The sequence below is a fragment of the Copidosoma floridanum genome, unplaced genomic scaffold (assembly GCF_036245765.1).
Source record: "Copidosoma floridanum isolate Cflo_tuat_1 unplaced genomic scaffold, Cflo_Japanese_pri ptg000025l, whole genome shotgun sequence".
In the NCBI taxonomy this organism is placed as follows: Eukaryota; Metazoa; Arthropoda; class Insecta; order Hymenoptera; family Encyrtidae; genus Copidosoma; species Copidosoma floridanum.
In genome coordinates, this window is record NW_028321902.1 from 5,600,358 (window position 1) to 5,628,292 (window position 27,935).

The window sequence follows — 27,935 nt, forward strand, 5'->3', positions numbered from 1 at the left end:
ATGAGCTATTGATGAAAAATAAACCTATTGGGGTATAAAACTTTTATCCGACGTCGAGCAACCTCTTTCTTGCAGTTTGGAAGAATCGAAAAATAAAAAGTTTGAAAAAGTAAAAGACGTTGCATTCGATACCAACTTTTATCACTTTTAAATTTCACGTGACAAATTAATTAATTTGCCCAAGTGATCGATTCTTGGAAACTTGGGAAAAAAAAAAAAAAAAAGTTGTGTTGTATTCTGGAATGGTCACTTTTTATAGCCTTAAATTCAAATCAAGGCTACTACAATCACAGTGCCATCGCGACTCTGCATGACCATAAAGTTAAGGCACCTGGCGATCACGTATGCAGATACCAAACGACATTTCATTCCAAAGCTCCCATTTGGGGCTTCAAAATTCCCAAAAAATTAATGCTTTTTTGAATAAATTTTTTTCTTAAATCCCGTTCTAAATTAACATATGGATTATCGAAAATAGCGCCAGGGCCCAAAAGCAAGTCGGACCTAATATAAAAACAAACTGAAAAAGCACGTCCCGCATAGATATACGTGCACTGCACATTATTTACATAGATAACCGCGATGCCCATCACACAAAATACAAGGGCGAATTACATTGGGTGGGGGGGGAGGGGAGGGGGTGGCGATGCGCGGTTAAAACGAAGCAGAAAGCACCCAAAGCGGTCGGAGGGTAAGCCAGTCGCTCGCAGCGTGCACAGATGAGCGGAACCCATATACACATACGTACGAGCAACGCGTTTTCGTTTAACATCCAGCAAGTATAAAGGGTTATTGTACCATTGGGTTAACGAAAAATGAAAAACTTCTCGCAACCCATACCCTGCGAGTAGGAGCTCGAGTGCGAATCGCAGGTTATCGCGTGCCCATATTATATATAGACAAGAGGAGAAGAAGAGGTCGGTTATATCTACCCATCGCGTAAATACACAGGTGGGGGTGTGGAGGATATAATATACGTTGGGGGGGGGAGGTCGAGAAGGAAGAGGTTTTTTAGAGAGGCAGAAGTCTGCGGGTCCGGTGGTTCGGGGCCGGGGCCCGGGGCTGGAAGCTCCCGGCCATGGAGTCTTCCCGGCTACCCGTGAGGAGCCCCGCGCCCAGGCTAGTCTTTCTCTTTGCCACCCTCAGTCTCACCTGCGCCGGTAAGATATTTTTACAATATGAACAAATTGTTTTTTTTTTTTTTTTCTTTTTTTTATGTGTAATGGAGCGCGCCTTCAATGAATTTGTGATCGGCGTTTATTCATATTGTATGGTGTGGTGAGTCGAGCGTCGTTTCATATAATTGCGAGTAACGGCGATTTGCATTATTCAGCGCAAGAGTGTTTTTATCTAGTCCGCGGTTTGTCCGTGCAAGGTTTTTTTTTTTTCTTTTTTTTCCAAGTGCTCGATTAAAACGCAAAGTAGAAATTTTCATTTTTATCACATCTTTTGAGTTGGTCACTAATCGAATCGATCGACTATTTTATTACTTCTACTAAACACAATTTTTTTTTCTTTTTTTTTTCAAGCGATTGATGTATCTGTCAAAAATGTAATTCACGACCTGCAGTCTTTGTTATTGCGTATTAATTTTTTTTTTATGGTAAAAATTATTCTACTCGTAAGAGCTGGTCGATCGATTCGATGAAAAAAATCGAATTTTATTGATTGATAATGTTACTCACAAGGAAAGGGCGAAGGCATTTCTACGCCACCTGTTTTGCATAAGTAACGTGATTGTCGGTTTCAAACAGGGTCACCCGAGACACTTTGAATTTTCGCCTGATATAATTATCATCTACATCTTTTTGTTCTCTTTGTTTTTATTTTTACAACCCTTGATATACATCAAAACTTCAGCGCGTCCAATCCATAATTAAATTTTTTATACGTTTCACAAGCATCGGGGTTTATTGGTGACATGTTTCACTTCAAACGAACTTTTCAACTATTTCGCCGATTTTTTTTCCAATAACGAAGCTTAGTCGTTATTTGCAAAAGTAAAAAATATTGGGATAATTTCAACGAATGGGTGCTTATATACCGGTACATGCACCACTAGACTCTCATACAGTCCGTAACGCTCAACGACACTGAATATTATTAGAATCGACATGCAAAATGCAGGTGCTGTGGTAATTTAATTCAACTCGAGCGCGATGTCACTGTACTACACATAATATACATACCAACATTTGTTTAATGTTGCCCTTTAAAAGCGATACGTATTTTTCGTATGCAATTTTCTAGAACAAAAAGCCGCGATCACAATAAAATTATGACTCATCCTGTCGAATCGAGGGTAAAACTATATGTATAGAAATAAATGGTTGCAGCGACGGGTCTACTGTGCGCGGCGATCATGTCGGACCACTGGGAGGAGCTCTACTGGGACAAGGAGGCCCTGAAACGTAGCAACATCAGTCCGATGTGGTACCTGGACGGCAAGGTCGGGCACCTCGAGGCGGGCTCGAGGCGTGACTCGCCGCTGATCAACGACCGGCACAAGGCCATCGCGTCGCCCGACAAGTCCAAAACACGCAACAGCTTCCTCGTGCCCATGCACGGCGGCATTTGGACCATGTGCGCGTCGCTTACGGGTAACCTTTTTTTTTTTTCATACAATATAACACCATTTGAATCTCCATCGATTGAAGGGTCATTTTTTTTTTTTTTTTTTCATTGGCGCGTCAGTTTACCCCCCCACAGAAAGAAAAACACGTATATGTACATGAATTTGTTATTATTATTTTTTTTTATTTGGTCCTGCGCTTACCAAAAGCGCTGCCAGGAGCAACGTGCTTTGATTTTTCTCTTGGCTGTGACCCCATAGACATACGCAATAAGCTCGTCCTAATCTAAAAAAAAAAAAAAAAAAACACTGGCAGAGAGAGAGAGGGAGAAACACGGAGCAAACAAAGTGAATTGGGAGGAAAAGAAAAATTGCACCGGCTCGGGAATAAAAAGCCGGGGAGTAAAGGAGCTTCTCCGACTATGGATATATGTACATATACTTGGGGGTGTAGGTGTAACAAATACGAAAAACGTTTTCGTGCGAGGGTGGACTACCCCGTGCAGCGAGGGAGGTACAGCGCAGGGGGAAAACGTAAGATAAAACAGAGTAAAAAGTAGGTCGAGTTCGAGCGCGCGCGTGTGTGTGTGGTTGTGCGATGATGGTTGCCCTCGAGTGTATGTATGTACACATATTTATAGGACGCAATTTTCTTCTTGGCTCCTGGTTTGAACAAGCAAAGGGGGGGATAATCAACGTAGCAGCCGTACGGGAGAGGGACGTGAAAGAGTATTTTGGAGGGTTTTGTTTGCCGTAGTGGCGAGGATTATTTTTGTACGCGGACAGTATTTTTGACGGTGATCAAATGGGTGCCATGCCAAATATTACTTTGAAAACGTTTTAAACTGTAAGACAGGTATACCTTGGTTTTATTTCATTAGGGAGATACCTGACTTTGTTTCAAAAGTACTCAAAGTAGATTTTCACATTTTATTGGTGATTTCATTCATTACTTTTTTCAAACAAAACACTGCGTTTTTTTTTTTTCTAAAATTATTTGGAATCAAAATATTTCGAGTGTTAAAAATTTTAAATTACAACAATTGTTTACGTTGTGCGAAATAACAAGATGTTTTGTTTCGAATAACGATACAAATTTTTATTTAAACATAAGTACTTGATTTCAAAAACATTGCAACAAAATGCTCATGTATTTGAAATACAATTGTATTTTATTATTAAAACAATTTTTTTCAAAATAAAACACGATCCTTATTTTTTAAAGATCATCAATACACGACTTTGCCCAAATGTACCTCCATACTATGGCAATAAAAATTGCTCATTTGACGCTATGGAGCACGTACCCTCATCGTAACGCACGAGTTGCATTGTATACTTTTAAAAAAAATCACATTTCTCTTTGTGGAAAAAAAAAATGTACAATCTGGTTATTCCTTGTTCAATTTTCCACAAACCACCCACACTCATTCGAATTTTCGTTACATCAAATATAGATTTGCCTGAAATACGAAGAAATAAACAAAACTAAATCAAATAACAATATCCACATTGACGAGTTGTTGCACCAGTTTTGTGCAAGGTACAACAAACAGAATATCCTCGACACCCCGTAAACCTTATCAATTTTTACAAATTGTCCACCAAATCCTTATAAAAATTCCTGCACGGTAAACAGAGGGTGTAAATATTTAGGTGCACCATGACACTGCGGCAGCGGGCGAATCGCCGAGAGAGACACGAGGTCCGACGTTGGGACAGGGCAATGGGCGCGTCGATATAGGGAAAAGATCGATAGAGACGCGGCGGCAAAAGGGGGGGGGGGAAGGAGGAGTTCACTGGGTCTCAATTATATCTATACAAACTGTTCGCGTACTTATACAGTCTTGTTTGGATTTTGCACAAAGTTTCGTCCCTCGATGTATATACCTATACATACACGAGCCCTTTGTCCATGCACCCTGTATAGGTCAAAGTCTTGTTTTGGAATTTGACTGGAAACCCTTTTTTTCGCCACTGCTTCCCTTGTACACAAAGGAATCTATTTTTCGTTTAGATAATGGAAAAACAAAAACACAAATGTACACTTATTGCATGAAACATAGATACGCGAGGGTATAATATATGCTTTGACCCAAACATCATGGATATATGTGTTTTAATACACGAGCGTCCCCGAGATCGATTTTTATCCATTGCACGGTCGCGTCATTCGCTGCACGTATATGTAAAGAGGCGCCCGAAGGTATATCGATTTTTATACTTACGGCTGTCTTTTTCCTGTGCCCTATATAGGTGCTTTTCAAACAGATGTAAAAGATAATATGAACGTTGTAACAATATTTCTCTTCGGCTTTACAAGTGAACAATCGTTCAATCTTATATAGCTAGAAATTACTCCTGGAGCGTGAAACGGTAATAAATCCATTTACAGTTGAAATATTTAAATATCCCATTTGTCGAAATCACCAATCAATTTTTTTTTTTTTTTTTTTCCCCCTAAAGCCCAAAGTGATTTGAGGGGTGATAAAAACTATAAAATTTATTTGCTCAAGTATAAACTAACAGTGTATCATTAAATACCTTAATGAGAAATTAAGTAATCACCTGTAAACAATAATCTCGTTATTCGCACGTGTGAAAAAAAAAAAAAAAAACATTTATGCAAATGTATACAAATAAGTAGATATAGTGGCGAGTGGTTGCGCAAGTAGATGAGCGCCGAGTTTGGTCAGACGGGCTGAAACGTCACATGTTTGTATATAGACAGGCGGCTGTTGCTTATTTGATCGATAAGATAATGGGAGGAGGAGGAGATGATTGTATACACAATTTGGTCGTAGATTACACGTGTACTGTTGACACGTTGTATACGGAAAAATGTAGTACCAAGCCGATGGAAAAGTGTATTTACGTTAGAGGCTGGGACGGGAGGATTGAAAGAAATAAGGTTGAGTAAATAATGCATATATACGTGCGACATGCCGCGCCGGATAGTATGATTGTTTTGTTGTTTATAAGTCGATAAAACGCAAATTGATGTTATTTTCAACGAGGAAATGTAACTTTGATAAAAGTAATCCCGATGAATCGTAAAGTTGAAATTTTTAATTGGAAACGAGGAACTAATGAACTCTTTAATTAGATGAAAATAGAAGCATATGGCTGATGCCGCACAAAAAACACGAGCAATTAAAATGCAAAAAGAAAAAAAAAAAAAAAAAAAAAAAGTGTACATAAGTACGTGTATTAACACAGACGAGGAGATCAAACTGCTGGCACAGGTGGGCTTTCCACAGGAGCGCTGTATCAACTATCTGTCGCCCGACGAAGCGCACGAGGGGATGCGCGCTGCTTGGCAGAATCGTAAGTGTCCGAGAACCTTTTAACGCGATTGTATTTGGAGAGAAAGAAAAAAAAAAAAAACAACTTTGCAATGATTTCCAGGTATGCAAAACCTGAGCATCTCGTGTTCGCTCGTGTGTCTGATAATCCTCGGTAGCGCCGTGATCGTCGGCTTCTTCGGGCTCTGCAGGCATCAAATTTCAGCTGTCCTGGTCACCGGTGTTATGTACCTTCTGGCTGGTGAACCTTTTTTTCCTCTTTTATTACGTGTTTGATTTTTTTTTTTTTTTTTTTTTTTTTAACAACACACGTATATAATACAAAAAAGAGTTTACATCCTATTGGGGTTTGACGCGTTGACTATAGGTTGTGGGTCCTTCCTTCGACGGGGAAGGATTTTTTAAAACAATTTCAATCGAAGAAAAAAAAACATTTATTACAATTTGATGATTACATTTATCCGGTCAAATCAATCTATAACTGTATGTTTTTTTCATTGGTGAACGACTGATCCCAATAGACGTGAACCATTAGTTTTTATAGTTTTCCCTTATTGGTAAATTGGTGAAAATAAATCGAAAATCAATAATGACACGGGAGTCAATTGAAATCAGTAAAAGAAATTACTTACGTTAAATTTTGAAAATAAAGCCACAAGTTGTAAAATTTATACGAAAAACCCCAAATCGTAATGATAAAATGGGAAAACTCACTTAAGAAATATTAACGACAATTTTATTTTTACAATAAACTCGAGTCGATCATAAATCAGATTGAAGATTAATCTATATAAAAAAAAAAAAAAAAAAAAAAAGAAAAAAGAAAAAAAAACTCTGAATCGTATACTACATATTACAGCGGTGTTCGCCCTGTTCACCCTGACGATAATCCAATGCAAGCGGTCGCAGGAGCGGGCGAGCTCGCACACGCTGCCGGAGGGCGGTCCCGAGGACGGGGTGTTCGGCAGCCCTGTCGAGCGCTCGGCGCTAAAGTGCCGGCGCTTCGTGGCCTCGTGGAGCATGGACCTCGGCTGGGCGGGTGTCAGTCTCTCGGCCCTCGCCAGCGTCGCCTGGATCCTCCTCAGCAAGATCATGCGCTTCAGTCCCATCTCGGCGATGATCGCGTAGCAGCGCGAGGCCTTCGAGGTTTGAGCTGATGCTCGCCAATGAGCGGTGGCTGCTCTTCTATTTTTCCTTTTTCCTCGATAACACGTGAATTTACCTTGAATAACCTCGAGACTGATGCTTTTGTTTGAGAAAATAATGGGGGGAATTTTTTTTATTTCGGATAAAAAAAAGCAGCCCCGCGAACCTCGAAGGTAGATATACAAAGATCAAACAATTTTAACGGTGTAGTATAATTAAGTATACAGCTACAGCTTTACGTGTTTAGTATTTGCTGCGTTGCGAGTGTGTGTGTGTGTGCAATACAATTTTTGCGACAATTTTTTTTATTGACACGTGATGCGTGTTGTGTCGGAGTTGATTGCATTTTTGTAAAAAACAAATTGTTCAAAAAATGCGAGTGCAGTAAAGTTTTCTGTAATCACACCAATTTTGACGGATGGTACGTATACTATTATTATTAGTTTTAAAAATATAAATTTTAGTGTGGTTTTGTGCGTGTTGGTTTTTTTTTTTTTTTTTTTTTTTTTAACAAACAAAAATTTCATTTCGTGCGACAATTATGTAAAAAGATGAAGTTCAAATGTCAGCCAGGCCGTGTTGCTGCTTTTGGCTTAGCAAACGAGAAATAATAAAATTGTGATAAGTATTCTTTGATATATATTGTATGCATCGATAAATCAATAAATAGGTTTATTTAAGCGTCAATTTGAAGACTTTATAAAAAAAAAAAAAAAAACAACTTTAGCGAGTACTTACTGTTACGTGGGAAGACTTGGGCACAATCATTTTGTGGATTTTTCAACTTTTTGAAAGGAAATTTTTTTTTTTGGCATAAAATATATTTAAATACTTTGACTATTATTTTTTCTAATTTATTTCTTCTTTGAAATTGCACGGGGTCGTTCTGGTTGGAAAAAGTATTGTCAAGCAATGGGTTGTCAGTTGTATTTTAAATAAATTTTTTTAGCATAAATAAAGCATCGCTTTTCAATTAAAAAATTGTATTTGAAAAAGTATATGTGTCCAAGTCTGAGTATATATAATTGATACCTGGTTACTGATGCATAAATCGTTAATTATATAACGGACTGATCGAGGAATCTCAAATAAGCAAAATTTGAAACTTACATACACACATATATACAAACATATGCCTTAAATAATTTTTTGTTTCCACTCGTGCTCTAACTTTAAATCAAAAAATAAAATAAAATGTGATCCATATGCTCTACGAAAAAAATAAACGGGGGCATGTTTTTTGATGTACACAAGCAAGCGTATGTGCGTGTATTGCATTACTTATTTATACATAAATTTGAATAAAGATGCGTTACCTATAAAATTAAAGTAAACATTATAAAAGCGCCTTGAAATATTATATGTGTATATAATCTACACTGTCATCAGCTTTTGCTAAAATATTGCAAGTTTCGTGAAGCTATATGAATAAACAAATAAATTGTTAAATGTACAAAATTTGTCTTATATCTTTGATTCACCGCCAAAAAAAAAAAAAAAAAACCTTCACATAGAAGTATGCAGCGGGTATTTTATTATTAATTTCGTTTATTAGCGTCGTATTGAATATACATAAACCAGTACACTATACTAGAGACATTTGATAGTTACACATTTTCATACATACATTACATATATGTTCGGGTATAAAAGTGGCTATCGATATATTTTTATGCTAGAAATTCTAGTGCAGCTCTGGACAATTGTAAATTAACGAAGTAAAATTGGTCCTCATTGTACATGGGTAAGTAGTAGTTTTATAAAGTACTTCAGCGGGTATTTAAACAACTCGGGCGCACAGCGCTATCTCAAGTCTTCTCCCGGAAGCTGTTGGATCGCACGTCGTACGAGGGTAACCCAAAGTCGATGATGATATGGTAATGATTTGTTTTATATAAGTGAATCAACAAACATGTATACATATAAATATCCTAAAATCCCAAAACCCTCTTTCTCCGAAATCTCATAAAAAAAAAGAAAAAAAAAACCAAAACTTTGTACCCACACAGTGGATCGATGGTAGAAAATATTCGATCACTGCCAGTTACGTAAGCCACGTGAGAAAAAAAAGCCCCTCACATATTCATATCACCTGGAACCTACCCGAACCTGAACCCTTGCTAAAAAAAAAAAAAAAAAAAAATCCATTTCGTACAGCAACCAGCCCTTAAAAAAAACCCCACCAAAAAGTCACAAGGGGGTAAAAACCACGTGTCCCCCCTCTCCCCAACCCAAACAAAAACAAAAAAAAAAAAAAAATTAAAAACACCCCAACCTTCCTACCATCGACTCTGTGTGTACCCCCACCTATTTAAAAGCCTGTGCCAGGAAAATCAAATCGAGCCCTCGACGGCGCACGACACCTCGGCGCAGCCTCTCCTCTCCTCCTCCCTGCATAAATATATACCCTCCAGATGTCTTCTCTCTCTCTCCCTCCGACTCCAAAACGAAGACCGTATATCCATCAGAGAGCGGCCACAGCCGGAGCAGCAAGTTCGAGTCGGTGGTCATACCTGCGTTTTTAAGACTAATAGGTATATATACACAGCTGCTCCGGGGTGTGTGTGTGTGTGTGTGTGTGTGTGTGTCCGCGCGTGTACAGATAGACAGCCGAGGGGGGTGGGGGTGGGGGACGTAGAGAGAAAAAAAAGGTTCTTTTTTTTCCCCCCCGTAAAACCGGGGCCGAGAGGAGCAACAACAACAACAGTAACCACGAGGCGCAAGAGCTCGTTGCAGGAGCGTCGGGAGCAGCAGGAGGAGGACGAGCAGCCGCACGAGCTCAAGTGCTTCTCCTCGTCGTCGTCCTCCTGCTCGTTCGGCTCTTACACTACGGCCTTTGGCTCCTCGGAGCCGTTATCCGGTCCCCGTGGTAGCCCCAACAGCGGCACCACCATTGCAGAGAGCGAGAGAAGGCTGCTGCAGCAGCACCACCACCACCAGCAACGCAAGGCCAGCTGCGGCAGCAGCGGCAGGCGATTGAGCATCAGTAGGAGCGCCATGGCCGACGCCACTACCTCCTCGGGCTATGGTAACGACCAACAGGCCTCGACCTCGAAGCCAAGGGGCTCGATCAGCGATCCCACCGCCGTTGTGCCCGACCACGGGGGCAACTCCACCACTGGCACCAAGGTTGTACACCATACATCGTATACATATCAATTCCCCCCCCCACACACTCTCCAACCACCACCTACAAGCTTAAATATATATGGATTGTTAAACAACCTCCCCTCCCCCCCCCTTTTTTTTTTTTTTTACCTGTCTGTATGTCCGTGTGGTACATGGGTTTACGGGCGATCTTAATCCCTCCGTGTGTGATTCTATAGGTGCATCTGTCCCACTGTGTGTATATGTATACATATATATATATACTTACGTCACGATGTGTATGATATAGGGTGGCCGTCGCGTGGATTAATTAAGCTCAAATAAGGTCTCTCTACCTTCGTTTTGCCCACCCCGCCACCCCTTCACTTTTTTCACGCGTCGAGTCCCTGGCCTTGTACATGCGATACGTAGTGTATGTACACAACCGTGGGATACATCATCGGAGGGATGATTTACACCCCCCTTGGATCGGCATTGGGACATTTATACGCGTTTGTCCCCTAAAATCACACGTTGTATTTTTATTTTATTTTTTTTTTCATTTTTCGTTTTTAGATCGACCTCTCATTGTTATTGAAACCCACATGGCAGTATACATATATAGAGTCGTTAGTCAACTGTACAGCGTATCTCTATAACGCGCGTATACGCTTAAATTAATTTGTATCATATATGTATATAGGCGAATGAGCCTGGGAACCGAGAGCGTATAGCTCCTTCGTCAACATGTGTATACGTATATTATACGTATATCAGGAGCTCCGCGGTATATATAAATATGTATAATCGTGTAGCCCCGCTTAAAGTGATCTCTATGTACGAATATATAATACAGTGACTGTCGAAAGAAAGCGGGTTCCTTTTTTTTTTTTTTTTTTTTTTTTTTCAACTCGTTAATTAAAAGCTGTTTCGACGAATCTCTCAACTGGGCCAATGGATAAAAATAAACCGTTTTATCAGAGAGAGAGACGACGATCATGATGATGACTGATGGAGCTTTGTCAAGTGTAATACATGTATACATACGTACGTCGCAGTGGGTGCTCGCGTGTGATGATTATATCGAAATCAGTGTGTGTGTACCACACGGGCAAACAGACCACGCGACAGTCTCCTCCTTTTTTTTTCTCAATACCCTCCTGTTATATATACCGCATGGAGCGTAAGAAAGAGATGAATTTAAAAAACGAAGGACTGCGCGTTTGCTTATGCAAAAAAAAAAAAAAAAAAAGAGAGCGAACAAACCGCGTGTCGTTGCGCAACAGCGAGAGCTTTTTTTTTTTTTTTTCTCTTCGTCGTCTCTCAGAGCGATATGATGCTGCGGAGCCGGCGTCCGTGCGTATATCACGTGTGCTTTACAATACCATATATATATATACGTGTCTTTTCGCGTTCGCGGGGGTATATACAGTCTAATGGACGGGGTAATCGCTCGTTGCGCTATTTACGCATCGGTATAACATACACACCACCCGCTGTTGTAGCACGAGGAGTCGCTTCGCGGGAGTGGTCGAGCATGTTCATGTTTCTGCCGAGAAAGGTTGTGCAATAAATCGTCCTTTACACCGATAGTCGTTGCGAATGTGTATTTTTTTTTTTTTTTTCTTTCGTGCAATGATTATTCGGGTTGAGCGAGTGTGTGGGCCAAGGGAGGAAAAAAAAGGGGGGCAGTCCTTCGGTCGAACTGTGTGTATTGTGCGTTACGTGCGCCCATAACTCTTTTCTCCTACGAACACCTAATATACCATTTTTTTTTTTTTTTTTTTTTTTTGTGCCTCCCTCTCTCGAATCCATAGTCAAGATCGACCAGAGTAGCTTTCGCAAACGACTTTTATTGATTATTTTCTCGATACACCCACCACGTGCTTACGTACATATAGTGTGTAGAAACGACTGCAGTGCATCTTTTTCACTTCTTCCACACTTTTTTTTTTTTTTTTTACTTTATTATGTACAGTGATTTCGAATCGTGGACATATAAATTCGTTTGGACACTTGATTGGGGCTGTTTTTTTTTTTTTTTTTCTCGTTTTCACTTTCATAATACATATATTATACACGTGCACCGAATTTCAAGATGAAACTCAAATCGAGCGAGCAATTTTTCATCGGAGCTGAGGTCCTCGAAGGTCACGCATTTGTTCCAATCATCGGGGATTTTTTTGTTACGATCGAAAAATAAGTAGACAAAAAAAAGTATTTAAAATAGGTGCCGTTAATGTGGATTCCAATAAATAAAAAATAAAAAAAAAAAAAAGGAAAAGGAAAATATACCGTATCGATCATTTTGCACACTCGCAGACAAAACCTATGCACACGTATGCACCTACATGAGAAGGGCCGCGCGTTCGATAAAATTTTATAAGCGTCTTATGAGGTACACTAGTGTGTATGAATAAAAAAAAAAAAAAAATCTTTTTTAAACTATATCTCTGCGCCCAGACCTCTGTCTTTTGACTATGGACCATGGAATATGCGATTACGAAATGGTCATTGTTGTTGATTTCAGAGCCTGGAGGCAACAAATAATGCCTTTCACGGCGCGAGAAAATTAGTAAGTAAGACAATAATCACCTATACCTTTTTTTTTTTTTTTTTAATCTTTGCTATAATACATAATACACACTACATAATTGTACACGCGACTCATCAAGTCGCCGTTTTTTGTGTGATAACTCGACCAATACATTTGTTTTTGTGATTAATATGTAACATTTTAATATACGATATAAAATTTTTTTTTTTACTTTTCTAATTGTTGGTTCAAATCTTTTCTTACTAATGTAACGTTGTTTACTTACATGTATTTTTGTGTAAACAGTCTTACCATTTCGTTTTTTCTATGTATACATATATAAAGTTATGGTATTATTATTATCATGTTGTACACACGACGATGTATGTTTTGTATGTACATGTAAATATATATATTTTTCTTACATGCATCGAGACGACACAAAGTACGATTTAAAGCAAGACTTTGTAGAAAATAAGAAGAAAAGAAAAAAAAAAAACTTGTTTCAAATCTTTTCCTACATACGAACCATTGCCATTCCACAACACTGATCCCACACTCGTACATGATTGTTTTTCACACTAATTTTTCCGTATCTTGATTTAACATCATCGCTTTTATCCATCACTAATTCATCAATTTATTTTTCAAAGCACGTGGATACTATTGATGAGCATAAAACCTTGTCATCGATCAAATCGATGTTCCAATTAATGGATTTAAAAAAAAAAAAAAAAAAAAAATGCGCCTCATCTCATTCATGTTAAGCTGTATTCGACTAAAACGAAGCACGTATAATAACGATCCTCCGGCTAATATTTACATAATACCCTCTTTGTACAGCAGTAGCGTAAACCATAAGCTTACATTATTATTATTATTATTACATAATGTACCATATCACGTTTTAACCAAAAGTAACATGTATATATATACCGTGTAAGCTAATATTATCCAATTCGATTGTTGCATATACATTATATTATATCTTCTCGTGTATGATTATTGATTGTTGTGCCTGTCCCGGGTTGGTGGTGCACTTTTGTGTTTTTTTAACAATGGACGCGACGAACAATTTTTCAGGAGCCAAAGTCGAGCGCTTTGAAGAAGGCCGGCAGGTATCGGAGCCGCTCGTTGTCCGCCAGCAGCACCGACAGCTACAGCTCGGGTAAGCTTTTTTTTTCTTCTTCTTCTTCTTCTTTTTGTTTTCACTTTTAGACTTTTTATAAATGCACATTTAAACCTATATAACGTATACACTTATACCGTAGAAGTAGACTTTTTTTACACGCACCCTCCTCTTCATTCTGTATCGTACACTGTACGAGAGACCCGTACTGCGAATGTGGACAATGACTAAATTTATTTTATACAGCCCATCCTTTTTAACTCGTAGGTAACTAGAATACATTTTTTTAAATCTATGATGCACATGTTGTATATGGCGCGTGTCGCACTTTATCACATGACTGAGTCCTCTTGCTTGTTTGTCTCTCCATCGCTCTATCTCTCTCTCTCTCTCTCTTGCACACACCCAAGCTCCTCTCTTGAGTCTCTTGTATGCTATATAGATTTTTATAAATTAGAACCCCTAAGTACATTAGATTAAGTTGTTGATCTTTTGAACATGTCGAAGCAACTGTTTGAAACCTGTAAAAAGTAGTCGCACGTTGTAGTCGTGCATTGAGTATAAAGTTGCTTCACATAATAGATTTTGTAGCAAAAATTATATTTAAAAGTTAATTTTAATCGTTTAGAGCTTTTTGATTATTATACCAAAACGAATATAAACCTGCAACGATTGGAGTTAGCTTGTTGCACACACTTTGGATATACAAGAGTAAATTAGGCTTTGGAAAATAAAAATATCGAGTAAATTAATGAATTTAGAAAAATAAAGCCTTTCTTTTACGTACCATACTTGTTGGGCATTTGAAAGTTGCACGACGAACTTGAAAATGTAAAAAACTGAAAATATAATTGAAAAGAGAGAGCAACAAAAAAAAAAAAAAAAAAAAAAAAAAAACGAAGATCGAGAGACGAACCAACCAACTAACCAGTGGATCACGATTTTTTTTTTCTCGTTTTGTTCGTATATGTATATGTGTACACACACGCTCGCGCCCGCCTGCGCATCCGACTCGTATCCCGTGTGTGTGATCATCCCACGTGTCACATCATCACCGTCAAAAATCGATTGCCGGCCCGCAAAAAACTGTAGCGTCTTACACAGGGAGCAGCAGCGAGGAGGACGACGTCTCGCCCCGCGAGAAGATACAAAAGACCGACAAGGGCTTCACGGACTTTTGCGTTCGCAACATCGAGCAGCACGCCTACGGTAGAAGGGAAATCGAGATAGCCGAGCAGGAGATGCCCGGCATCATGGCCCTAAGAAAGCGCGCTCGCGAAGACAAGGTAATACGTCTGGGATTTTTTTTTCTACCGAATGAAGTTGTACTTCATTCCCCTCCTTCTTATGTTAAAAAACGAAGTTGAACTTCAATTTCGAATTTTCAGCCACTGAAGAACGCGAAAATCGTCGGGTGCACGCACATAAACGCCCAGACGGCGGTGCTGGTGGAGACGCTGGTTGAACTAGGGGCCCAGGTGCGATGGGCCGCGTGCAACATATACTCGACGCAGAACGAGGTGGCAGCGGCTTTGGCCTACGCGGGCTACTCGGTGTACGCGTGGCGGGCCGAGACCGAGGAGGACTTTTGGTGGTGCATCGACAAGTGCATCGCCGCCGAGAATTGGCAGCCCAACATGATACTCGACGACGGGGGCGACGCCACGCACCTCATGCTCAAGAAGTACAACGCGATGTTTAAGATGATCAAGGGTGAGGAGAGGGTGTATGGTGATGTTTATTATATTATACGTGTCGACCACCTTTGGGATGTTACGTTTGTTCACGATTTTTTTTTTTTTTTTTTTTTTTTTTTTCGTCCTCGATAAAGGCATCGTCGAGGAAAGCGTGACGGGGGTGCATCGGCTCTACCAGCTGTCCAAGGCGGGCAAGCTCTCCGTACCGGCGATGAACGTCAACGACAGCGTCACCAAGACCAAGTTCGATAATCTTTACAGCTGTCGGGAGAGCATCATCGACAGGTACACCTTATGGACTTTTTTTTTGGCTGGAATTTACATCCAAATTGGATACTTTGTACGGATTTTCATTAAAAAAGCGGTGTAACACCCGAGTTCCCGCATAGTTGAAACTCTACTTGATTTTTATTCGGTTTAAATGTATTCTGTTGTACACGTCGTTCTTTACTTGCTCGCCAAAAATATATGATACGTATTTCCGAGGCAGCCTGAAGAGATCGACCGACATAATGTTTGGCGGGAAACAGATAGTCATATGCGGCTACGGCGAGGTGGGCAAGGGCTGTTGCCAGGCCCTCAAGGGCTTGGGTTGCTGCGTCTACATCACCGAGATCGATCCCATATGTGCCCTGCAGGCTTGGTACGATTGATCCTCTATATGCACTTGAGAACAGCCAAATGTGCTGTCTCGCGATGAACAGTCAGTTGAGGTGGCGACTATTTGTATTTATTTGCAGTATGGACGGTTTCCGGGTGGTCAAGCTGAACGAGGTCATCAGGTCCGTGGACGTAGTGATCACAGCCACCGGCAACAAGAACGTGGTGACGCGCGAGCTGATGGACAAAATGAAGAACGGCTGCGTCGTGTGCAACATGGGCCACAGCAACACGGAAATCGATGTCGTGAGTTTTCAAAAGATAGAGCACACGCGTTGAATCGGCGCACATTGTCTTTTTTTTCCCCCACAACAGAATAGCCTACGCACTTCGGACTTGACGTGGGAGAAGGTGCGCTCGCAGGTGGACCACGTCATCTGGCCGGACGGCAAGCGCATCGTGCTCCTGGCGGAGGGTCGGCTCGTCAACCTCTCGTGTTCCAGTATTCCGTCCTTCGTAGTTTCCATTACGGCCGCGACCCAGGCACTCGCCCTCATCGAGCTCTTCAACGCACCCCAGGGCCGCTACAAGAGCGACGTTTACCTACTGCCCAAGAAAATGGGTGAGTTTCTTTTTTTTCTTTTTTTTTTTTTTTTTTTTTTTTTATTGGGGGAAAAAAATGATTTAACGCTGATTTTTGCCTCGATTAGACGAGTACGTTGCGTCCCTGCATCTGCCTACGTTTGACGCTCATTTGACCGAGTTGACGGACGAGCAGGCAAAGTACATGGGTCTCAACAAAACGGGGCCCTTCAAACCTAATTACTATCGGTGAGTAGCTCTGGACGGTTTTGCCAATAATAATAATAATCTTATCGATGTTACGAGCATACCTATACATACAGGCTCCTTTTGCTGTCTTTTCGTGGCATAACATCGATATTCTGGTTTCATTGTGTAATTGGAAGTTTTATTTCATTTTATTTTTTTTTTTTTCTGAAAACTTATAGATGTGGTATAAGTGCAGTTTTGTTGGTACCATTTCATTTCATTTTTTTTTTTTTTTTTTTTTTTTTTTTCACTACACATGACGTAGGTAATAGGGATTTTTCTATCCTTTGTGCATTATTGTTTCTTTTTATGTAGCAAGTTCTCGAAAATTTTTCGAAAAGTTCTATAGAGTTAATCAAAAGACTCATTATGACCTACCTTCTTTCCTTTCCTTTTTTTTTTTTTTACCATTGACATCGCTGTACGTAAAAATATTGCTAAAGTTGATTATTGTTGTCGAAAAAGCATGATGTTATATTATTTTGATGTTTGTTTATCACTGGTTTCTCAAAATTTTTATTTTAATCGTATCGGTGGTTGGATAATAGAAACAGTTATTTAACATTTGGGCTAAAGGAGGAGCTAATTCAGAACTAATTATGTAGAGACAGTACGACTATTTTAGTTACCAGGTGAGTAAATTTAAAGGGAACAATTTTTTTTTCAATTATAAAATTGTTCTTAGGATTACTGAGAGAATTTTTTAAATCTAACTGCCACTAAATTAAAAAAAAAAAAAAAAACTGTCTGAATTAGCTGATTCTTGAACTCACATCTGAAGATGCTGTTTATTTTACCGAACCGTCGGTGTGTATACTTTTTCTCTGTAACTCTGTTTGGTATGATTCTTCTTTAAAAATCATCGTTTTCTTCTTCAATTTGTTATCAATAAAAAAAAAAATTAATTAAAAAAGAAAAATCAATTAACTAAGAAAGTAAAAAGTTTTCCTACTGAAAGTATTTAATAAAAATATTTTTATGTCTACAGATGCCTTTCTCAAATCGTGGCGTTTCGCATGAAAAAATTTTTTCAAAGTACTAATAAGTAGACGACGATTAGAGAGCAATATATATATATAACGTGATGCACGTTGACGATTTAACTTACAGTGACAAAAACATAAAATCAAAACTCTATGTCTCACAGAATTTAAAAATTTATTTTTTTATTCGTCACGAAACGATAGTATGTATAAAAAAGAAAAAGAAAAATAATGTACAAAAAAGAGAAAAATGTCTTTAAACTGCTCAAAACTCACAAATCATTGATCGATTACTCGTAACGTTGAATTTGTTCGTTTCAGCTACTAATTTGGAAAATGGTCTGGATAAGAGAGAGAAAGAAAAATGTAGAAATGGAAAGAGAAAAACTTAGTTTAAAAAATTGTTGTCAATCGGTTTGTCGTTCCGATCCATCCGACAAGTAGAAAAAAAAGGATTAATTGTTAAGAAAAGCAGTATTTCCAAGGTGAAGTAGAGAAGTGAAAAAGAGAAATTTTGCCCGTTTTCTTCCTCTGAAATGTTGTAACGAAAAATGTCAAGAAAAAAAAAAAAAAAAATACATACACACGCATACACACGTACGTACATCATTCCAAATGAATGAGTTCGATTACTGTATTTTGAAGAGAAAAACAAAAAAAAAACAAAAAAAAAAGAAGAATTTTGTTCGCTTGTACATACCTCATGTTATGCTCGGTTAGTCGAGTACAGCGTTGTGTAACGACTAATTATAGGTATATCCTTAAAGGGAAGAAACGAAACGATCGAAATGTGCAGGATAAAAAAAAAACAAACATGAAATGTAGTTTATATTTTGTAAATATGTGTCGAGCAAGTGTATCTTGTTATTGGGCCAGGGGTAGCGTCAAACGTCAATTGTATGGACGGGTTCACGTACTCGATAAATGGTTTTAACAGGCGGTTTGAACAAAACAAAAAAATCTATTTCCCCGATTGTGCGAGTCGCATCCATTTTTATTGTTTGTTTCGTTCACCAGAATTATATCTATGTGTATTATGCTCAATCCCGAGAAATAAATATTTCTCCATAAGCCTCGAATCTATTGTTTTTGTTTATTTATTAATTTTTCTTTTTTTTAATAAAAGTTTATGAATGACCTGCAACTGACTTGGTCACTGTATCAGTATTTTTCTTATAATATTTTAAACACGCAAAAATACGTAATACTTGTATTACGTAGTTATTCCAACTGGTCTCTTGATTAAGTGCAGTATTAAATGACTTTAATTCTGTTTAGATGATGGAAAATTGATTTTTTCAAACTCGTTATATACATGTGACAGATAATTAATAAAAACCCGAATTGTGCAAGTTTGTTCACACGATCGATTGATAAAAATTGCAAATCAATATCTGACTTGAACATTAAAAAGGATGTTTTTGGTTCAAAGAAATTAAAGAACAACAAACTGCCAGACTTGGGCACTGATTTTTTGCTAGAAATCTAATAAACAATTTGAACTAAGAAAAATTTTTTTGATTCCTTACAAAAATCGTTATTATAAAAAAATTTCTTGTACTTATCTGCCAGAAAATACATTTTTTTATGTGATTTTTTAGCTAAAAGAATGCACTTTGTTAAAGGAAAGAAAAAATTTGTTTGAAGCGTTTGAAAATCCATAAAATAGTTGTGCCCAAGTCTGTAAATTTCGAATTATCTAAACAAATTGTCAACTGTTACAACACAGAGTCAAACAAAATCAGTGAGCAAAGAGCGAACGATTTAGTCTCGACATAGCAGAGAGCTTAGACGTACCGAAGTAGATAGTGTGTAAAATTAGTACGAAAAATGAAAGAATAAAGAGAAAGAAAGTTTCAATAACAAACACCGAGTGTTAGGAAAAAAGAACACGCGGAAAGAAAAAAAGTGGAATCGGAAAAAAATTTATACGTAATTACTCAGGAATTGATCCACGAAAAATCGCGGGTCGTTAAATTGAAAAAAAAGGAGGATGATAATAAACTGTACAGACATAGAACGTCTTATTTTTAACGACAAGAATTCCCCGGACTTTAAGGAAGATTTTTTAAACGGCTGCAGTAGTTTCGACTGTTTAGTATAATTTTTATGTTTTAAGTTTATTTCACTGTTATTAATGATGTAGATGCAAAAAAGAGTTGTTCCTACCGTTTTCATACGTGACAGTTGATCGAGAAATGAAGTGTTAAGGAAAAAAAAAAAAAAAAAAAAAGAAAAAAAAGAAAAAAAAAGACGAGAGGCCTAAATATTTTTTTGAAGCTTATTGCGCTCGACGTCAGCAAAGTCTTGTCGTTTATACGTTAGTTTTGTGAAATATTGTTTTTTTTGTTCTTTAGTGCTAATGTTGTATTGTTGGAAAAGAGAAGTCGTGAAGTAACCAATCAACAAATCAGTATGAACAAAATAAATTTTGCAGGGATGTCTCGTTAAACATTGTGCGTCATTTATTTTATTATTATATAATTAAGAAAATTATCCAATGTTTCATTTTTTTTTTCTTTTTTTTTAATCGACAGTTTTTATGAAATTAAAATTAATAAAAAAACTAGTTTACTTTCATTCGTTTTGCATTACTGTTTAGTTGTTCATTTTTTGTAAAACCTTATTTATTTCCTTGTTTCATGTCGATTTTTATCGTTGTTTCAGGTAGGAAACTTCAAGTTAATTTCTTATTTTTAACAGTTTTTTTTCAAGTGCCAAGCCCATCTCCTTCCTTGAATTACCAAATTTTTGAATAAAATATATCGCTAAGAGGAGCTGTTTCACCCTCGGTTGTGATGAATTTTTTTTTTTTGAAGGTAGGTATCAGAATAATTTACATTGTGTTAAAGAGAGTAAATTTTTTCTTTATTTTTACCGAAGTAAAATATGTAAAACAAGTACCGTTGTTGCCTTTATTAAATATAAAAACCTTAAAACTAAACTCTATATACGTTGTAATAAATACAATAAAAAACGAGGATAAGGTAGTGACTTGAGAAAATTTTTTCGACATAAGTCTAAAGTATAAGTTTTAAGAAGTACAAATAAAGGTCTTTGTAGGAATACAAAAGCAGAGATAAATATAAGTATCAATACAGAGCTTACTATTTATGCAGTGATATCTGCATATTACATAAAGCATTTTAACGTTGCAAATTCGTGCTATTTGCATCTCTTTTTTTGACTAACCATAAAAACATATAATTTTTCAAAGATAAATATAATGGGTTCATTCGGACGGTAAAAATGGGTCTTACACCACAAGGTTGACAAGAAAAAATATTGTCTTTGTAATGCATGGATTCTCTCAATGCATGCAGTAAGATTACCATTTTTGTGACAAAACTGTAATTGCTTCAAGGCAAAGTCTTGAATAGGAAAATATTTTTCCCTCGAGTGGATCTTCTCAAGGCTTTCTCAGTCAAATTTCAAAACTAAACACTCTCAACTTTTCATCTTACAAAAATATAATATCTTATGAGCGTACATTCTTATCACAATTAAAATCCGCGATTCATGTACCTACTTAAAAAAAACTGACTTCAACAAATACCTGAAAAGTATCGTGTATTTAGAAATCAAATTAATTTGTGATAAATGAATCGAATAACGAAGATAAGGACAGATAGAAGTAGAAGAGAAAAAAAATCAAATTTAGAAAAATAACAAATTCAACCAGTTAAAGTCACGCAACATTCAGAGAAGATAGAATCGTCCATCGATCGCTTAGCGAATCATAAAAATATAATATACCGTAACACTATAATATGATATATAGTCTCAACATTCGATAAAAACGATATATATATATGTTCCCCAAAATATTGCTCCAATTATTTAACCGTTTAATCTTATTCCACACTGATGAGACTATTAATTAAAGCTTTTTGTCTATATTATATTATATGGAATGTTTTTTCACGCAACTTACAATCCTGTTCGATACTAGGAAAGAAAAAAAGTCTTAAATTTACGTAGTTTCGAAATATCGAAGAATCAAAGTCTCGGCGAATTTTTTACTTAACTTACACGGGTAATATCAATCGCGTAAAACTAACAACCAACTCCGTTTCGTGAGCGGTTTTTCCTCGCTATTAAGTACGTGCGGAAAAATGCTCGTTTTCAAAGACCAATGTGTATCAAAATATAGTACCATTAAGACGGAAAGTTCGACTGAATCTTCGCGATTGCAAAACAAATATATGTCCACAACAATAAATACAATCATTGGACTAAAAAAAAAAACAATATCTTGTAGCTGTCCAAGTAAATTAATAAAAAATCATTCGCATGTAGATTCATTTTACAATCGGTACGAAAAGTCCAGTGAATTCAATTCCCATAGTAGTGCAATCACCTTTACAATCGATCCTTGAATACAATAGCAGTCTCAATCTTCTGTTGCTTCACGCGGGTATATTTATTACTTTATTGTTTACTGTTAAAAAAATACAGTATATACCAAATACTTGCCACTGCTCGGAAAGGGAGGGGGTTTTATGAACCATTGGATCTAAAATCTCGAGCTTTTTTTACGATAACTCGAGAAACTTATGTAGGCTCGGCGAAATGTGCAGGTGGCAGTCGAAAAATCGCGCGTTCACATGAATACAATGACAAAAGCAACCTTGTCACTTTTTACATCTTAGTGCTCGTAAGTGTAAGCTCGTTGTGCCTCCACAAGCGTTTGGACATCACCTTTTTTCACAAGTGGAAGGAAAAATGATACAAGCACGAGGAGGATGTGCCAAGTTGCCAACGAGACGCGCATCTTCCTCCGTGATGTACGGGATGTGTAATGAAAAGTAAAAATAATGAAAAGGAAAATGCCTTCACATGAGCACGCAGCAGCTTTTGTCCGTCCTACTGTCGCCTATGATCTCGCTGGTGTTGCCGATGAATCTCCTGAAATCGTTGCCGCTGCATATCTCAGCGTTGGGTAATGGCGTTGCGTTGGTGGAGTTACCGTTGCTGTCCAGCTGCTGAACTGAAGCTCCCGACCCGGTGACGCCGGTTCGGCTCTGGGCTCGCTGTTTCTTCAGGTCGGAGAGTGACTTGACGAAGACGACCGATACATGGATGTTGATCTTGCCGTTCTGCTCGTCCGTCGACGTCGCGTAGATGGACTGCTGTTGCTGGTACTGGTTTTGGTGCTGGTGTTGCTGGTTCGCGTCCTGAGGTGGCTCTGTAGGGTTCACGGGGCAAAACAAAAGCTGAGAAGGTGGTCGGAGGCTTTTTAGGGGTACAGGGGGATTTGGGCTCGACGCAAACGTGCCAACAACTACTCGTACCTTTGGAGTTGAGAACTTTTTCAAGGTGTGCATTTGTTTCAAGATACAGTTTTTGTGTTTTACTGGCTTGAAAAAATTCTTCAGGTACAATTTTAGTGAGAGTCAATACGAAGCACAAAATGCAAAAAACGTCGTTAACAAGGAAAAATTTATATGGTGTGTAAGCAACAATCAAACATTTTTTACTACCACGATCATGCAATAATGGTGAGCTTGAAAGGCTTGAAGGTGAATGAAAAATCAAATACGGTTCGGTAAAAGAAACAAGCATTTCAAATATATGTAGTGTAAAAGTATTTTAAAATGTATGAAATATCAGCACTACTGGGAATAATAATAAGAAATAAAAGTTTATTTTTGTAATAGCTATTGTTTCATGGTAAATTTGAAATACTTCTTTCTTCTAATAGTTTAGTGTTTCAAAAAAAATATTAGATTTAATAATAAAAAAAAAAAAAATCCTGATTTTTTTACCATCGAAAAAATAAAATATAGTTTATTAGTAAAAGTTATAGTTTGTTAAGTAATCACCATAAATAGTTAAAAGATTTTCAAATTAGCGTAATAAACTAAATTATTTAAGAACTAAAACTACATCAGGAGTTTAAAGTGAAAAAAATTCATGGAAAACGCAGAATTTTCACACTCACAAGTATTTATTGCTTCATGCTTAGTATGATATGTTTTTCTAAGGTAGATCTTATAAACTATTAAATTTTTAAAAGATTCTTGTTTTTATTTATTTTTGCGCATGAAACAGTCTGTTTTTTTATTGTTATTATTACTGGCAGTTTCTATTTGCATTTATTTGGCAAATTGATTATATAAAGATAAAATATGGTCTAAAATCTGCAAAAGGCATAATATTTTATTAATACTGTCGATCCGATCTCTCGATCTTGATATTTGGCTCTTGATTTATATACTTTTAATAGGTAAAAAGCTTACCTATATACATGTTTAGTACGTATACGTAAGATTCATGATTGTTTGATAAATAAATGATAGTACTTAAAAAATTCGTCTCAAAGACAAATTAGTAATAAGAAACACTAAATTTTATAGTAAAGCTACAATTACCTACTGAGATTCATAAATAAATTCACTTTCTTGCGGTAACGCATTTTGATTCGAGCTGTGTACCTAATAGTTGATTCGTCTTTTTTTCAAGTTCCAATTTTATTAATAATTGATACAGGTTTTTTAATGAAATTAATGCAAATAATTGCTCAGAATGAGATATTTTCAATTAATGCATTAAACGACAATATTTTAGAAATGTACACTCAAAGCATTGTAGATACGGTATTAAAAAGGTTAGTGTCGATGAGAAAAAAAATTTTAATCAAAATTTTAAAGTAATATAGTAAATCAGTATTACAAGTAAATTATAAGCCTCATCTACACATACTTACACTTCTTTATTAATTAATGAAGTTTTATAAACAAGAACCAAGTTTGCTTGAAAGATTTGGAGAGTGTGTTTTGTCGTCATTAACTATTTCAAATTTTCAAATCTATGTGGTAATTCAATATTGATTGAAAGTTGTCTCTTTTAGGGAAATACGAAGCAACATTGTGGGAAAAAATGGATGCTAGTATACTTCATTATTTATCATATTTTTTATTACTCCAGAAAAAAATTAAATCATTATATTGCACGATACGTATTTTAACTGAAGTAATATAGTTACACACTCGTATTGACAGGATTAATCAATTTATTAATATTAGGATATATCGTAAACGTCATCGTAATAATCGTTATTTAGAAAAACGCTCAGAATCAGGAAAGACATGCTTTGTAAATTGAGGTCAACGATCAAAAAATTCATTAAAAATGAGTAAATACCTCTTGCCAAAACACCTTAATTACCTTAAACTACTATTTATCATTACATTAACGGACTAATGTACAGCACCCTGAGACATTACGTAGTCGAAGATTAATTATAAAAAGAGCTAAAAACGATTTTTTAATGTAATAGTTAAAGATATGTTTCATATTTCATTGAAGATAATTACTGTACAAAGATTTTTGTATGTTTTTTTTTGTCTTGTAAATAAAAATTAGATTTAATTAAAAATGTGCATGTTACAAAAAAAATTTCTACACTTAGAGAAATAGGAAAGTTACATAAAAAACTGACCTCGATTAATTATATATTTTTCATTTTTATACACACACCCGGTCGGGGAAGGTGAAGGTGCGCAGCATAGGAAGAGATAAAACACAGAGACTCTATGTAAGTGATTTTAGTGGTCTTATTTACAAAAAAAAAGTTGAAAAAACTGCATATACACTTTTTTACAATGTGATTATTCGAGCACACAAAAAAAAGTTAATATACGTGAGTTTACAAATAATATTACTATGTTTTACAAATGTCAACTACTGCATCGAAAAATCATAATATTCGTTATTACGCTATTCTCTCATCCTAACCAAACATAATAGGATACTCATAAAAAAAAAAAAAAAAAAAAAAAACAAATAAATAAAAAAAAAAAACTAAAAAAAAAACCACCTTTTACCACAACAATCTACTGTACCATAACCAATGCAAGCGTAAATAGCTGCGGTATCTACCTGAGTCTTTGTCGACGTCCTCGTGAAGGAAAGAGTCGTTGTCTTTGCCCTCGGGCGCCCGGCGCACCGCCTGCGTCAGCGCCGTTGAGTCCGCATCGTCCATTCCATTCTCCAACACGCTCGCGCTACCCTCCGACATCTGCATACTAGACCCTGAATTCCCATACGTGTGCTGCAATACAGTCATAAATAAAATGTTCAATTTTCATCTAAACGGTATACGAAAAAAAAAAAAGAAAAAAAGAAAAAAACTAACGCACCTGTTGTGCTTGGAGCATAAGCCTAGCTTCTTCCTGCGCGTCCTTCTTGGTCGTGAGCACTTTGTCGCGAATCGACGTCCTTCTAACGCTCTGCGTCCTCGTATTGATACTCTGCGACCTACGTACGCGCCTGTTTTGCGCCTCGCGTAGTTTCTTGCTTTCCTGCTCTGTCCTCAATTCCATGATGCGTTCGCGAATTTCCGGGTCCTCGCAGATGTCCGCTGGCGTCTCCTCGTGCTTATTCTTGGCGTTCAGGTCCGCACCATTTTGCACCAAGAGCTCGAGGACTTCCAACTGTCGGGGTAGAAAAACGATTAAATAAAATTGCGACAGCGACAATAAAAACGATCAGGAGACGAACTCACGTGGCCCCAGCAAGCAGCAGCGTGAACGGGCTGCCACCTGTCGTTGTCCTCGACGTCGGTCGAAACGTGCTGGTCAAGAAGGAACTCTACGACTCTCAAGTACCCATTAGCTGACGCTATGTGAAGCTGATGGAAACGATTCATCACGATTATCAACAAATCAGTGTATACAAAGAGAGAGAGAAAATTAAGATGCTCACAGAAGTAGCGCCGTGATGGTCCTTGTACTCCAAGTCGCCACCTACGGAGGCCAATTTTTGCAAGTCCAAGAGCATCTGCACCTCTGTCGAGGCGCGCGTCTCGTCGATCAGCTCTTGCGTGACCCCGCGCCGAGCCATCTCGCCCTCGATACAATCCAACGTCTTCTCGTCCTCGCAGATGTCGTACGGCATGTTACCGTCGGCATTCACGGCCAAGAGATTCGCGCCCTTGGCTATGAGGTAGCGCACCAGGTGCAGGTGGCCGCAGGTGGCGGCCGCGTGCAGAGGCGTCCACTTCTCGCTGTCCTCCGCGTTGACGTCCGCCCCAAACTCCACCAACAGCTTCATCATCTCCTCGTTGTCGTCGATGCAGCACTGGTGCAGGGCCGTCAGGCCGTCCTCGTTCGTCGAATCCGGGTTCACGCCCTTCTTCAGCAACCTCCTCACTGTTTGAACAAGTAAAATTTGTATTTTCCTCGCTCACGCAATGTACAGGATGATAACCGTGGTGGCACACCCACCCTCGTCAATGTCGTTTCTGGCAGCGGCCTCGAGGAGCATGACGCTGTCGCTGAAGTATATGTGCCGCTTGTTGCTCGTGTGGCGGGTCTGGTGTCGTAGCCACTCCTTTTCGCGCTGGCGCCAGACTTTGAGCTGCTGGAGCCGACGATGGCGGGCCAGGTGGAGCCGCTCCTGGGTCGTCAGCCGCTCGACGTGCACCATCTCCGCGACGAGGTCCGCGTGCTCCATGCTCAGCTGTTTGTAGCTCTTGCAGCTGTATTTACCTGAAAAATCGATCGAGGCGTTATCAAACTTGTCTGTTTGTTTGTTTTATTTGTCTTTGCTGTTACGTCACGTTAAACTCTTTTTTTTTTCTTTTGCAAAAAACATCCGATTTGGATGGGGGGGAAAAAAAAAATACCAGATGTATCAACAATAATATGTTTGCCCTTGACGCGTGATGTACCTTTCTGCCTGTACCAAACGACCTTCTTCATATTGGTGAACTCGAGGATCTTGAGCGCGAGCCGCGTGATCATTTCCCCAACTCGGAAAAATATGCAAATGGAAGTGCAAAGAGAGGAAAAGGAAAAAGAAAAATAATAATACGAGCCGCGGCGCTCGCCGGGCGGCGCGTTAATGCGCCGAGGGCTATCAGCATAGGAAAACAAAGCCTCGCTTCTTCTCGTCTTTTTTTTTTTTTTTTTTTTTTTTTTATCTCTCCTCTCTCACCTGTGCGGCGGTGGCAAGAACGCGCTTTGTCAACACAGAGCCTCGGTTTGCTCAGGTGGATACCGATCTCTCTTTTTTTTTCATTTTCATTTGTAAGCCCAGGAAAC

General features: G+C 38.0%; 3 protein-coding genes across 7 annotated transcripts; 2 read left to right on the top strand and 1 right to left on the bottom strand.

Moving 5' to 3' along the window:
• The first annotated feature begins 1,007 nt into the window (after positions 1 to 1,007).
• Positions 1,008 to 7,181, top strand: LOC106642686 (uncharacterized). The gene is made up of 5 exons (XM_014357528.3): positions 1,008 to 1,160; positions 2,337 to 2,600; positions 5,792 to 5,899; positions 5,981 to 6,118; positions 6,737 to 7,181. Exons 1-5 carry the CDS (start codon positions 1,079 to 1,081, stop codon positions 7,003 to 7,005), a joined length of 861 nt encoding a protein of 286 aa, XP_014213014.2. The 5' UTR covers positions 1,008 to 1,078; the 3' UTR covers positions 7,006 to 7,181.
• Positions 7,182 to 9,392: 2,211 nt separating this feature from the next.
• On the top strand, positions 9,393 to 18,566 carry LOC106642708 (adenosylhomocysteinase-like 1). Of its 4 annotated transcripts, none has more exons than XM_014357566.2 (11): positions 9,393 to 10,152; positions 12,641 to 12,685; positions 13,730 to 13,814; positions 14,880 to 15,061; positions 15,164 to 15,506; positions 15,607 to 15,757; positions 15,963 to 16,115; positions 16,213 to 16,378; positions 16,448 to 16,694; positions 16,783 to 16,903; positions 18,208 to 18,566. In XM_014357566.2, exons 1-11 carry the CDS (start codon positions 10,021 to 10,023, stop codon positions 18,212 to 18,214), a joined length of 1,632 nt encoding a protein of 543 aa, XP_014213052.1. In that variant the 5' UTR covers positions 9,393 to 10,020; the 3' UTR covers positions 18,215 to 18,566. The 4 variants fall into 4 exon arrangements, with proteins under 4 accessions (XP_014213052.1, XP_023246566.1, XP_014213050.1 ...); XM_014357564.2 differs by having other exon boundaries at positions 9,394 to 10,152; positions 14,868 to 15,061; XM_023390798.2 differs by lacking the exon at positions 18,208 to 18,566 and having other exon boundaries at positions 14,868 to 15,061; positions 15,164 to 15,488; positions 16,783 to 16,907.
• A 2,182-nt stretch (positions 18,567 to 20,748) lies between these two features.
• Positions 20,749 to 27,702, bottom strand: MYPT-75D (Myosin phosphatase targeting subunit 75D). 2 transcript variants are annotated; one of them, XM_014357547.2, is made up of 7 exons: positions 27,563 to 27,702; positions 27,117 to 27,380; positions 26,596 to 27,041; positions 26,396 to 26,521; positions 26,031 to 26,324; positions 25,771 to 25,942; positions 20,749 to 23,074 (listed from the first exon to the last, which is right to left on the bottom strand). In XM_014357547.2, the coding sequence occupies exons 1-7, from the start codon at positions 27,633 to 27,635 to the stop codon at positions 22,722 to 22,724; spliced, it is 1,728 nt and encodes a 575-aa protein (XP_014213033.2). In that variant the 5' UTR covers positions 27,636 to 27,702; the 3' UTR covers positions 20,749 to 22,721. The 2 variants fall into 2 exon arrangements, with proteins under 2 accessions (XP_014213033.2, XP_089451349.1); XM_089595223.1 differs by lacking the exon at positions 20,749 to 23,074 and adding an exon at positions 25,188 to 25,325.
• Between the last annotated feature and the right edge of the window lie 233 nt (positions 27,703 to 27,935).

Bases quoted from the DNA above. Each gene is read 5' to 3' on its own strand.
- LOC106642708 (XM_014357564.2), top strand. From the start codon at position 10,021: ATGGCCGACGCCACTACCTCCTCGGGCTATGGTAACGACCAACAGGCC. The intron at 15,062-15,163 runs GTAATACGTCTG...TCGAATTTTCAG, and splicing joins AGCGCGCTCGCGAAGACAAG to CCACTGAAGAACGCGAAAAT. The intron at 16,116-16,212 runs GTACGATTGATC...ATTTATTTGCAG, and splicing joins ATATGTGCCCTGCAGGCTTG to TATGGACGGTTTCCGGGTGG.
- MYPT-75D (XM_014357547.2), bottom strand. From the start codon at position 27,635: ATGATCACGCGGCTCGCGCTCAAGATCCTCGAGTTCACCAATATGAAG. The intron at 26,522-26,595 runs GTGAGCATCTTA...CGTTTCCATCAG, and splicing joins ACCATCACGGCGCTACTTCT to CTTCACATAGCGTCAGCTAA. The intron at 25,943-26,030 runs GTGCGTTAGTTT...ACTGTATTGCAG, and splicing joins TTATGCTCCAAGCACAACAG to CACACGTATGGGAATTCAGG.
- LOC106642686 (XM_014357528.3), top strand. From the start codon at position 1,079: ATGGAGTCTTCCCGGCTACCCGTGAGGAGCCCCGCGCCCAGGCTAGTC. The intron at 2,601-5,791 runs GTAACCTTTTTT...GTATTAACACAG, and splicing joins CATGTGCGCGTCGCTTACGG to ACGAGGAGATCAAACTGCTG. The intron at 6,119-6,736 runs GTGAACCTTTTT...TACATATTACAG, and splicing joins TGTTATGTACCTTCTGGCTG to CGGTGTTCGCCCTGTTCACC.